The 13214-nt window shown below is 54.7% G+C and overlaps 1 protein-coding gene across 1 annotated transcript in view; it reads right to left on the reverse strand.

Moving 5' to 3' along the window:
• Positions 1–177: 177 nt before the first annotated feature.
• The window catches only part of FAM171B (family with sequence similarity 171 member B), an 18265-nt gene continuing 5228 nt past the window's right edge, over positions 178–13214 (reverse strand). The window contains 8 exon segments of the mRNA XM_023762119.1: positions 178–538; positions 785–908; positions 5030–5146; positions 6148–6318; positions 7045–7203; positions 7342–7434; positions 7885–8116; positions 8118–8187. Coding sequence (XP_023617887.1) covers positions 178–538; positions 785–908; positions 5030–5146; positions 6148–6318; positions 7045–7203; positions 7342–7434; positions 7885–8116; positions 8118–8187 — 1327 coding nt within the window.

The raw sequence follows: 13214 nt of genomic DNA on the forward strand, positions 1-13214 counted from the left end.
GCCCCCTTGCGGGGGCAAACTTTGCCCGGCCCGGGCCCCCCCGGAAGCCGGAAACCTCTTCGGGGGGCAAAAAAAGGTTCCCCCCCCCTCCAAGGACGGCGAGGGGCTGGCCGTACAGGTTCAAGCAGCTCATCAGAGGAGCGGGGGGCGCGCGTACCCCTCCGGGTGGCCCGCCAGCTACCGCGTCTCCTCGTTGGCCTCCCCCCGGGGGGCCAGGCTGCCCGGGGCGCGTGCCAGCGGCCGGGGCTCCGAGGCCGGCGCGGGCGTCCTCTGATGGGCGGGCAGGAAGGCCGCGTCCTCCCCGTAGAGCTGGAAGTGCTCCCGCGTCTTCACCAGGGCCACGCGCTCCTCCGCCTCGGGCCTGGCCAGGCCGGGCCTCTGCGGGCTGCGGGACGGGCTCCCCCTGTCCTCGGCTCTCAGGGCGGCCTTGGCCGAGCCGATGTGCTGGATGTGCGTGGTGGACGTGGTCTGGTCTCTCCTGAGGGCCTCCAGCTTGGTGACCGTCCTGTCCCTCTTCTGGGGAGGGCCGCACCTGTCCCTGCAGGGGTGGGGGGGTGAGAGGGGGCACAGTGTTCACAGCTCACAACCTGGAAGCCCCTTCGGCAGCCAGCCCACCACAACGGCACCCCCTGGGCGATGCTGGTGGACGCCCCCCCCCTCCTGGTTAACCCCCTGCTGTGAAGAGGAGCCCACCCAGTCCTACGACTACACTTTGTAACCCGCAGCTCACGCCGGCCCATCCTGTGACCGAGGGTGTGGGGTGCGCACACGAACGCCCGCGCACCTGCAATAGCACAGCAGCACCGCGAAGAAGCCGACGACGATGACGACCGTGCCCCCCAGGATGGCCGTCAGGAACACCGTGTGGTAGGCGGCGATGTCCGGGGAGTCTCCGCCGCCGCCCGGGCCTGAGCGGTTCCGTAGAAACAAGCAAGTGACATGGAAAGGAAGTGCACACCTTGTTAGTACTTTGTCACCCGCCCCTGGGGCTGTTTTCTCATTGACTTTCAGAGAGAATTCTACTGAAGATTCACATGAAAACAGATTCTATATCGACCACGCTCCCTCAGCAGCCCCAGCAGGTACCCAGCCCGTGACGGGCCACCCTGGACTGGACAGCAACACTCAGCTCCTAGAAGGGGTCACCACATCCAACCCCCGCTGTTCAGAAACCTGCAAACTACGACTCCAGGGGTCAGCGCCTGTTTCAGACCCCGGTCAGCGCCGGCAAAGGCAGCGACACTCAGGCTGCCCGAGTGTCTGGCAGAGCACAGCGCTCCCCAGGCCGGAGATCCGCCTGCAGCAGGAGCAGCAGCAGAAGGGATTGAAGTCGGTCTCAGGGGGAACCTCCCTCTCCTTCAGCACCTGATCCAGTTTTTCCAAGACAAAAGCTCAGACCAAACTCTAACTAGTTCAGAAAAGCATCCAGCTTTTACAGTTCATAAGGTCACCGTGTAAGTTGGTTGTTTCAGGTGTACGTTTAGGGGAAGGTACACTTCTCTCTCAGTAACAAAGTAAACGGATGAACCAAGTGGATCCAGAGACATGGAAGCACGGAACAGAGGGCGGAATCTCGGAGGGAAGGCGGGAGGGTGGTGGGTGGGAGGTGATCAACCAAAGACCTTGTGTGCACATATGCATGGGCCGTGGCCACAGACAGTGGGGTGCTGAAGGCCTGGGGCGGGGGGCAGGGGCGGGCTGGAGGGGGTCAATGGTAGAAAAAAGGGGACATATGTAATACTTTCAACAATAAAGAATTATTTAAAATATAAATAAATAGCCCTGGCCGGGTTGGCTCAGTGGGTAGAGCGTCAGCCTGTGGACTGAAGGGTCCCGGGTTCAGTTTGGGTCAAGGGCACAGGCCTGAGTTGTGGGCTCGATCCCCAGTAGGGGGCGTGCAGGAGGCAGCCGATCCATGATTCTCTCTCATCATTGTTTCTATCCCTCTCTTTCTCTCCATTCCTCTCTGAAATCAATAAAAATTTATTTATATATATATATATATATATATATATAAATAATATAAAAATACCAAAAAAAAGAGGTATACCTCTTCCCTACAAAGCCCAAGTGCTCCTCAGGCTGTCTTTGTTAGACATGAAATGGCGTGGCGTTCGCTGGGTTGAAGGGTTACATTAAATATTAACTGTTCTTTCTCATCAATATTTCATTCTAGTTGCAAACCAGGATGGGACGAGGCCGGACAGCTGGCAAGGCCGCGTGGTATTTTGCATCGTGAGGACAAAGGCAACCCCCTCTAATTTCTGAATAATAATGTCGTCAGCACTGCGGTCAGACCCACACGGAGAGAACAGCCCGTGGACCGACACGGTTCAGGGCTCACAGCTCTCCTACGCGAAGACCAAATTCAGCTTCACTTAAGAACAAGTCTTGCATCGTTTTATTAACCAATGTCACCCAATAAATTCAATTTTTAAAAAAGTCTTGTTCCTTGCACAGTTTAAAATGTGAAGACTGTCAATAAAACAATGAACGTTAAAACCTTTTTTTTAATTTCAGAAAAACTGTGAGAGTCTTCACATGAACAGACACCGTGAGGAGTGCGAGGACAGGAGCCGCGAAGAAAGGTGTGTGAGCGTCACCACATCCCAGTGGGCGTTTGCGTCCCGGTCGGCGTGGGCGCTGGGACTGTCCTGCCGGCCTGGGACAGCCGCCTCCCGGCCCGGAGCCAGGCACTCCCAGGATTAACTCTCCGACCCACGATTAGATGGAGGGATGGCCTGGGCACTCAGCTTTCACTCCCCCCAAACTTCCCGGAAGCGCACTGAGGTTTTGCTTTGCTTTGTTTTTGGAGATTGCAAACCACAAGCTACAAGAGGAGGAGGTGGGAGACAAGAGCAGAGGCTGAAGGCCGGGAAGTTGCCTTGGCAACACTGGCTGCAGGGAAGCCCCGAGGCAACTCGATTTATGCCAGCCCCCACCCCAAGGCCTAGGGGCAGCAGGCCTGGTGCAGCTAGAGGACTCCTCTTTATTTAAGAAGACTTAGCCCGGCCGGCTGGCTCAGTGGTTGAACGTCGGCCTGTGAACCAGGAGGTCACCATTCCATTCCCAGTCAGGGCACAGGCCCGGAGTTGTGAGCTCGACCCCCAGGGTGGGGTGTGCAGGAGGCAGCCGATCCATGATTCTCTCTCATCATTGATGTTTCCCTCTCTCTTTCCCTCCCCCTTCCTCTCTGACATTAATAAAAATATTTTTTAAATAAATAAATAAAACGTTTTAAAAAAGAAGACTTAATGGCTAAAACATGCAGTGCTTGAGTCTTTTGAGAGAGCTGCACAACGCACAGGTACCCGCCGGATGTCCTCAGGTGCACGTGGTGTCATTGGGCGCCTTGTTACATCTAGAAACCTGAGAGGCTCCTTCCTCCCGGATCTGACAGAGCACGCCTCCTGGGCCGGCCTCGGTCCCGTCCACCTCTGCCCGCCCACACGGCAGGCCCATCTCCCCCGGGTGTCGCCTGCCTTACCTGGGGAGCAGCCTGGGGACACACTTATCCGCAGCCCTTCCTCCCCCCAGGGCTGTGCTCAGGGCCCAGGCCCGGGCCCCCACATTCGCCTCCCTCCTGGGAGGCAGAAGCGTGTGAGGACAGGGCGGCAGAGGGTGAGTCAGCCATCGCACGGCAGAGCCAGTGACGGCGTCGGGTGGGCCTGAGCCGGGGCGGGGACCCTGCCTCCTGGCACCTGCTTCCTCGGCCTCCCCAGCACCCCGTGGGCCCCCCTCGCCCTCGCTGCGTCGCAATCACCCAGAGCCTGTCCCCCTCCCGGCAACCAGGTGCTCTCACTGGTCTGGGCAGAAATTATTCACAAAAAGTGAACTCAGAAAAGAGAGAGTGTCCTCTTGGCCTTCAGAAACCTGGCTGCACGAGGAAACCAACCCCGTTCGTACTGTGGGTCTGACACTGTCGCTGCAGGAGGAACAGTGGCCCAGAAGGGCTGCCTGGCTTGCCTGAAGCCATCCAGCAACACCGGGCACGACTCCCACCAGATGCCCTGACCCCGATGCGGGCTCTGGCACCGTAACTCTGTTCCTTGCTGATCTGCTGACTGGTTTTATCTTTTCTTTACTTCCAGACCAGCAGTCACCAACCTTTCGGACCTCGCGGACCACCAGTTGGCGACCGCTGTACTAGACGACAGGGAATGACTTTTTTTTCTGCTTTTATTCAACTCCCCTGTTCGTACCCACCGTTTTGAGCGCATATCTCCTTAGCAACTATTTAGCTGAGTTATCACATCAAGACAACAAGAACTCTCAGCTACTCGCTGAAATGTATGAAAGAAAGCTGTAATTGCGAAGTTCATGTTTTATATGGAAACCTGAGGCCTGGTGCACGGCAGGGTCCCTGGGCCTGGCCTGCGAGGACTGGCCAAAACCGGCTCTCTGACACCCCCCGAGGCTCCCGGATTGCGAGAGGGCGGTTCTCGGATGATGCACCCCGGAATCGAGCTCTCTCCTCTCTGGTCCCGAGAACCGTAGCTGCCAAGTCACCACAGCTCGGCAGCTCCTACATTGAGCACCTGCCCCTTGGCAGTCAGTGCATGTCATAGCTACCGGTCGGAGCGTCTGACCCCTGGTGGTCATTGTGCATCATTGCTACTGGTCAGATGGTCGAACGTTCAGACGGTCGCTTAGGCTTTTATACATACAGATATTCTATGACCTACTGATGGTGCTCCCTGAGAAAATTTAACTCCTGCTATATCTACTATAAAGACTTGGCTCACTTAAAAAAAAAGAAAAGGGAAGAAAAGAAAGAGAAAGAGAGAGAGAGGAAGGAAAGACTTGATCCAAACAAACTTCATATTCACCAGCTATCGTAGCTCCAAGAGACCTTAGAGCTCACAGAGCCTAACTTTTCTTATGAACACGGAGCAGACGAAAAGCCCGGAAGCCGTGTGCACAATGCACCACAGGGAGCGCGATGCTTATAACGAGGTCGGCCGCCGTCAGTGCCAGCGTGGCTGCTTGGGGGTCGCGTTTAATTACTTTTTGTTTCATTTTTACAAACCTCTAGTTCCTGGAAGCGGAGCTGCTATCCAGTAGCCCAGATGCGGCGCGTCGTACATCCAGATTAAATGATTATTGTAGTCCTTGACCACTCCCCGGCCGTGACTGATCCAAGTACCTACAAGAAAGATCAGAGAAGACGCCAAACAGTTATAGTCGGTATCGGTCCCTTTAGAGCTGAAGGAGTTTGCTGAGAGTCATGTAGAGAGCACCTTGCAGGACTTTTTCAAAAATTATGAAAACTGTAGCAATATATTACCATGGGATAATATATACATCATATGTCACATGGTACTATAGTACCTATGATAATAAGATATTAAATAAAATGTTTTGAATGATTTGTTATGACTACACAAAATAAAATCATTACAAATAAGTACAGGATGTTTTAGGAAATCATAACTCTCCAAATGTTTAAATTGTGCCTACTGAGCCCGACCGGTGTGGCTCGATGGTTGAGTGTTGACCCATGAACCAGGAGGTCATGTTTTGATTCCTGGTCAGGGCACATGTCTGTGTTGTGGGCTCCATCCCCAGTGTGGGGTGTGCAGGAGGCAGCCGATCGATGATTCTCTCTCATCGATGTTTTATCTCTCTCTCCCTCTGCCTTCCTCTCTGAAGTCAATAAAAATATATTTAAATTGTGCCTATTGCGATTATCGTAAGGATGCGAGTAGTGAAATCCGACAGGTGGTTGGTTATCTGCCACCTGTTCTGGGATTCCCTTTAGGCAGGTATAGTGTATGCCGTGTTTGCATATGTGATAATCAATCAAAAATTCTTTCACTGGAAGGTACAGTAGAGGCAAAGGCCTTTGCCAGGAGGAATAACCTGAAATCAGGACTCAAACAAGAAGATCTTCTTCTTCAAAGTGATTTCAAACAACCTCTCACTCAATGTGTAGGAAGCTGAGGCCCAAGTAAGGGATGTGCTTACAAACAACCCTGGTGAGTGGGCTGTTTCCATCATGAGGCCTTTTAAGTTACTTTACACTGAAATGGAGCAACTTCACTTGTCAGTTACCCTTCAATAAAGCTGGAACAAAAGTGCAGAAACCTACGTCTACGATCCAGCATTCACAAGAAAAGCATCCAGAACGCCTCTCTCGTCACACACCTGTGTTCATGTCGAAGGTCCAGGCGGGGAGGGGGTCCCCCGCCCTCACGCCCTGGGGGTGGAGAAGCGGGAGCGAAAGCTGCACGGAGCCGGCCACCTGGAGCTCCCTGCCGCCCGCGTACATCTTCACGCACACCGCGGCCAGCGGCGTCAGCTCGATGCTCTCAAAACCTGGAAAAGGCCGTTTATTAACGTCGACGTGAACACGGGTGTGGTGACCTGTCAGCAGCATGCGTATGGGCCCAACACCTGGCTCCTCTCGTTCAGCCAGCGCTGCCCGTGACAGACACTTCTCACCCATGTGATAAGGACGCACAGAAAGTGCATAAAATTATAAAAAGACAAATGCACATTGATCTAAATTAGCGGTTCTCAACCTGTGGGTCACAACCCCTTTGGCGGTCCAACAACCCTTTCACAGGGGTCGCCTAAGACCATCCTGCATATCAGATATTTACATGACGATTCATCACAGTAGCCACATTACAGTTATGAAGTAGCAACGAAAATAATGTTATGGTTGGGTCACAACATGAGGAACTGTATTTAAAGGGCCAGAAGGTTGAGAACCACTGCTCTAAATCAAATTTCCATTTTTAAATGTATTTTTTAATTTACAAGGTCACACAACAATCGTTACTATTTTCGACACCTGTTTTGACCTCTTGGAGGTAAAATTTGGAGGAGGGTGTGCAGAAGGCTTTGTTAACCTTTCTCCCCCTGCATACGAGCGGATCGAGTGCTTGTAGCTTCTAACCACTGGCCTGTGTTTCCGAAATGCCCCCCCGCCCCCCCCAGCCTCAGCGAGCGTCCGACCTAAATCGCTGCGGCAGCTTTGACGAGAGGCTTGGGTACTGTCTCCTACAGATGACCCTCCTGCGAGAAAGGAGACAGCACCTGATTTGTTCAGCGTGACTCCGGTCGTATACAGGAAACTGTCCATTTTCAGAAACTGCTGCAGGACGGTGAGGTAGCCGGTCACGTTGCCCAGGTGGTGGCGGTCCGGGAGCTGGATGAAGGCTTTTGAAAACTGGGCACTTGGTTGAGATTTGGCATCTGGAAGGAAAAACAACCTGATCCATTTAGATTTTCCCACCTTAGGACCCGCAGTGACTCGTCCCTGCGGACCTGCAGTTGTCAGAGTAACCACCTCAACTGTGGACTTGTTAGCCGAGAAGAAAGCGTTACACTTACCGGCTAACTTTCCAGTAATTAAAACGGTGTCTTCAAACAGCCATATATTTGCTTGGCTTTGCGGGAACAGTGAAAGCGTCACTGATGAATATACTGTGAAATACAGCACAATGGAGAGACGTTACTAAGCCGGGGGGGGGGGGGGGCAGACATGCATAGATCTGCTCCAGCAAGACCCTAAAAAGTGGTAAAAAAACAAACAAACTGTGAGCCAGGCCGGTGGGGTTGGGTGTCCACCTATGAACCAGGAGGTCAGGGTTCGATTCCTGGTCAGGGCACATGCCCGGGTGGCGGCTCGATCCCCAGAGTGGGGCGTGCAGGAGGCAGCCGGTCCATGACTCTGTCATCATGGATGTTTCCATCTCCCTCTCCCTCTCCCTTCCTGGCTGAGATCAATAAAATATATTTGAGAGGAAAGGAAACGGGCACTCCTTTCTGACCCAGGTTATACGATCCCGCAGACATTCCCTGTGCACTTAGCAGAACCCAGGCCCCCGGAGGGCGGAGGGCGCGGCTGGGACGGGCACCCCGCCCCTCGCTTACTTGGCATCTGGCCGGGCCTCCAGGCCAGCGGGGCCAGCACGTAGCCGACCTTGTGCGCCAGGATGGTGAGGCCGAGGCCCAGCGCGAAGGGCACGCGGACCAGCACGGAGCCCTGGCTCCCGGTGGCGGCGGAATTCGTCTTCGTGTGGTTGACAAACACCTCGACCGCCGCCCGGCTCAGGGGCTGGCGGCTGATGATGTCATTCACCTGGACCTTCAGCGTGAACACGGACCCTGGAGGGAAGCAGGAGCGCAGCCGTCAGACCCGGAGCGCGTGTCCCGGCGTCCACACGCCTCCCGGGCCTGCGAGCGGCGGTGCAAGCTGCTGGCAAACTCAGGAGACAGGGGTGTGTGGATGGGTGCACAGGAGCGGGTGGAAACCCTTCCGGCAGAGTCAAATCTTCCTGAAACCCCACGCATTCGGGGCTCCGAACCCACCTCCACACCAGGTTACAGTGAGCCTGGGGGTCAGTCTAATTCCAGGAACGTGCAGTGTGACCCTCATTGCGAACCTAAATCCTATATAATAACAGCGGCTTCAGGAGGGAGCGGGAGTGTCCCCACACGCCCATGCTCAGCCATGGCTGCCAGCTCCAACGGGAGGTGTAACGCCTGGAAAACTGACAGCTGGAGTATCTATGACACGATGGGCTCTCACCCAACGGTACCTGCACAGGCCCACGTAGTGCAGAAAACGGTTACGCGTGGAGGACAAGCAGCTGCTGCTCAATTCAAAACTGGCCCCCCAGCCGCCTGCCCCCGACCCCTAGACACAGGGGCTGGGCCACCGGTGAAGCATCTCACTCGTGGGGGCCTGAGAGATTTCTGTCAGGACCTCGCAATGTGAATAGAGACACACAGAGGCTAATAGAAAATGGAAAAAATCAAACACGACAAAAACAAACCAAAAAAAAAAAACCCGGCCGGCGTGGCTCAGTGGTTGAGCGTCAACCTATGAACCAGGAGGTCACAGTTCAATTCCAGGTTGTGGGTTCGATTCCCAGTAGGGGGCGTGCAGGGGGCAGGTGATCAATGATTCTCTCTCATCATTGATGTTTCTATCTCTCCCTCTTCCTTCCTGTCTGAAATCAATAAAAATATATATTTTTTTAAAAAGATACCCACACAGAGGCTCAGGTTGCTGGAGCTGAACCCTCTGAGAGACTCTAGGAGCCCCACCCACCGGTTCCCTCATTTCCTGGCCCCTCCCCTTCCACAAGCTGGCGGTGCAGCTGCTGAGCTGTGAGCCTTATCATCGTCCCTCCCCGAATCCCTCTGTTCCTTGTCCTCAGCCTCCGATGCAGCTGCCGGCTTCCAAGGCAAGAACTTGAATGATGCCGGGCACAACCTGACACAGGATGTTCACTGGGCTGTTCTGCTCGGAGGGCAAAGGCAGACGGACAGTGTTACTGACCAAAACTATGACGCCTATGAGATGAAGGGCACACAGCTCACGGTGAGGGAATCAGTGTTCTTCCCGATTAAAATGCGATGCTCCCCCATTCCACTCCTCAGTATTTACCGGAAAAAGGAAAGCACATGTCCGAACAGACTTGTGTATGGACGTGTCTAGCAGCTCATCTTTAATAGCAAGAACTTACACAACCAAAATGCCCACCAACAGACGGACGAACAAACTGCGGTGGGACCACACAATGTCATGTGTTCGGCCATGAAAAGGCACGTTCCATCAACACACAACAGCGGGAACGACTCTCAGAGTGACTACGCTTAGTGAAGGAACACCAACTAAAGAGAGGACATGTCGTATGGTTCCGTTTACAAAATTCTAGTAAATTCCAACTATTTTATAGGGACAATAATTAGGTCAGTGGTCGCTTCAGGAGGATGGAGAGATGGAGGGGGCGGGCAGGAAACTGGGGGTGATGAGTGTGTTCACCATCTTGATGGTGGTGAGAATTTGAAGGTTTGTATGTCAAACTGTACCCATTATATCTCAATGAAGCTGCCCTTTAAAAAACAATAAAAGGTAAAGTTTGAGGACAGGTCTGATGAGCCTCGTGTCCGTGCCATGGCGCCTCCCGCAGCACAGGCAGGAGGGAACTCCAGCGGGAATTTGTATTCATCCACTTGCTGGGAAGGTTCATGTCACGAGTTCTCGGAGCCTTTGGGTTGTGGACACATCCAATGGGCTGTAAGCCCAGCTCACTCCGCGTCTTAAGAACTCTGCCTGCCCATCTGCTCCGTCCCGTGGAGCGGCGGCCAACATAAGGCGCTAAGCGCTGGCGGCGGAGGCTGGGTTGGAACATGGGTGCTTTCTAAAACGTTTCCACTGCAGGATGGTGTTTCATCTTTTCACACGTGATAACAATATTCGTGTCACAAATGTGCTGAGACAACGAACACCAACGTCAGAAAAAGTGATCGGCAAAGTCACCCCTCGGCCACCCACTCGTCTTCCCCTGAGGACCCCACGCCTGGGCCCAGGTCACCTTACAGACAGGGCACACGCGGCAGGAGCAGGAGCTCAAACTGGAAAAACGATTGATGTTGATGTTGGTGTGATATACACACGCATGTGCGCAGACACACACACACACACACACACACACACACACACACACACATACACACACACACACCAGGTCCAGAGCTAGAAACTTCAGACGACAATTCAACAGTGAAACTGCCCAGCTTCACCCTGACACACACCCGCAGGCACCTCCGTCCCCCCCAACTCCCGCTCTCCGCAGGCCCCGCAACTGAACCGCCCAGAGAAGAAGGAAGATCCGCCGATGAGCAGGCGGATCCGGATCCTCCGACTCCCAGTCCCAGCATCCCACCACACATCCCCCCGGGAGAAGCCTCGGGGCCTGGTTTCATCACTGTTTACCAGCTCACCACCTCCCCCGGGCGCCCCAGAGCTGAGAAGGGGGTGCCCATTCGCTGGCCCTCCATCCTCACCCTCCTTCTCCATCCCTCACCCTCCTTCCTCCGCCTGGGTTGTGTGGCCCCGGCACGAGCAGCAGCAAAAACAGCATTAAAATCAAAACAAAAACAAAAAACTCAAAACCATTCCAGGAGCACAAACAACTCGTCTTCCCCCAATAAAGGGACCATGACAAAGTAGGACCTATCCGTGACTTAAAAGGAGGTGCTCTGGACTTGTGTGTGTCGAGTTTGACCAGGGCACCCCCACTGACTGCCAGAAGCACCCACATCCACACACCCCGCCCCTCCAGGTCTCCCTCCCTCAGAGCCGCTCCCCCTCCAGGTCTCCCTCCCTCAGAGCTACTCCCCCTCCAGGTCTCCCTCCTCAGAGCTGCCCCCCTCCAGGTCTCCCTCCCTCAGAGCTCCTCCCCCTCCAGGTCTCCCTCCCTCAGAGCTGCCCCCCTCCAGGTCTCCCTCCCTCAGAGCTCCTCCCCCTCCAGGTCTCCCTCCCTCAGAGCTACTCCCCCTCCAGGTCTCCCTCCCTCAGAGCTACTCCCCCTCCAGGTCTCCCTCCCTCAGAGCTACTCCCCCTCCAGGTCTCCCTCCCTCAGAGCTACTCCCCCTCCAGGTCTCCCTCCCTCAGAGCTGCAGAGTCTGTGGTTAAAGACGTGATTTTCAACCCGAGGGGCGCCTTCTCCCTGGGGATAGGCCCCTCCTCCCCACTGAGTTTCCAGCTTCCTAGGCACATAGCACTTTCTCTGTCACTTAATTATAATCATTACGGCGGGCCCACCTAACCTTCTTCTCATCATGTCACCGTTGTTTAAAAAGCGCCCGAGAGCAAACGATTTCAGCAGCAGCCTTAGGAAACAGATCACCTACATGGGGGGAGAAAGTAAAAATAAAATGCACACCCTCGAGCGCGGCCTGAGCTGCTGGGAGAGGCTGAGCGTTCAGCACGTAAGGGGAGCTGCCAGGTCGAGAGAATCACTAAGATTCAAAGGGTCACAGGAAGGAGGGGCGCCAACGGAGTGCCCCTCGCGGAAGCGGAGAGTTCACGGAGACCCCGGACGTCCCCGATCCGTTCCGACCAGAGAGGAAGTCGGCCCCGCAGCTCTCGCTGTTCTGACCTCGCCTGGGAGACACCAGAGCAGAATTTCCTTCAAAGACACCAGAGCGGAATTCCAAAGGGTCCAAAGGGATCGGTCACCTCCTTCAGACCCTCGCAGGCCCTCGGGGCTGTTTCCTCTTTTTCAGACAAATCTAAGCTAATGGTTAGCACTCATCTAAATGGGCAGGAGGCGGGGAGTTAATGCGTCTGTTAATCTATCATCAATAATCAAAACTTCCGGGGGGGGGCGGGAGAGGGTCCCGAGGGTCCTTGGGAAGCCCATCAGCACCAACACGGCGTCCTGGCTGTGCCGTAGGACCCAGGCAGGTCGAGTGTGCGGAGGGTTAAAGGCACGGCCGACTGTGCACCCGGAGACCCCGGGGCTGACACACGAAACCCCGAGTCCTGTCACCGGCACGGGGCCTCGTCTCCTCTGCAGCCACGCTGTGCGGTGTCACCGGCGCTGCGGAGAAACCGGCTTCCTTCCGATTTCTCTACAGAAACCAGCCTCCTCTCCCCCTGCACTCCAAGCACCTACACTCGTCTCATTTCCCACACAACACGCTCCTCTCCACAAAGACGATGCTCAGCGCATCCTAGTGAAGGCCTGGGGGTGGCTGGGGCGTTGGGGAGCGGAGGGGGGGCTCCCTGGGGAAGAAGGGGCATCTGTAACCCTTTCCACAATAAGATACGTTTGTTAAACATACACAAGTGCTAATCTAACAAAGAAAAACAAAGGTGGCTTCTTGTTTCTCAAATAAACAAATAAATAAATAAAGCTTGATGCACAATAACAGCAAACGTTTCAGATATAAGCTTTGTCAGCATCAAATTCAAAAGGCCATGCCGAGGGGTACGCATTCTGATGAGAAGCAATGGACAAGCAGAGGAATCATCCCTGGTGAGTGAACGGCTGTTTGCTGGGCCACCCTGACCCGGGGGGCGGGGGGGGGGGGCACGGAGGACGTGGACCACATGGCCCTGCTACCCCTCCTTCCCCCCCACCCCCAGATCACCCCAGCTCCATGAAACCACAGTTGTCTCTGATGATAGCCCTTCCTGTAGCAGGGCCTCTAACCAACTTCTTTTACGCCCTTCGGGGAAGGTCAAAGGTTGCTCCTGAGTTCCCCTTTCTGAGTGACCCCCTTAACATAACCACACCCCAAAGGTAGGCTTTGGGGGCACACTCGGCTCCCCCTCCGCACTTATCTACAACCAGGAAATTCAAATGGTGCAACCACTTGTGATGGAGGTTTGTACAGGCCTCGGAACACTGAAAATGCAGACACCAGGTGGAACTCAGCGACCCCATGTCCCCTGCATGAAC

The sequence above is a fragment of the Myotis lucifugus genome, unplaced genomic scaffold (genome assembly GCF_000147115.1).
Source record: "Myotis lucifugus unplaced genomic scaffold, Myoluc2.0 scaffold_234, whole genome shotgun sequence".
Taxonomy (NCBI): domain Eukaryota; kingdom Metazoa; phylum Chordata; class Mammalia; order Chiroptera; family Vespertilionidae; genus Myotis; species Myotis lucifugus.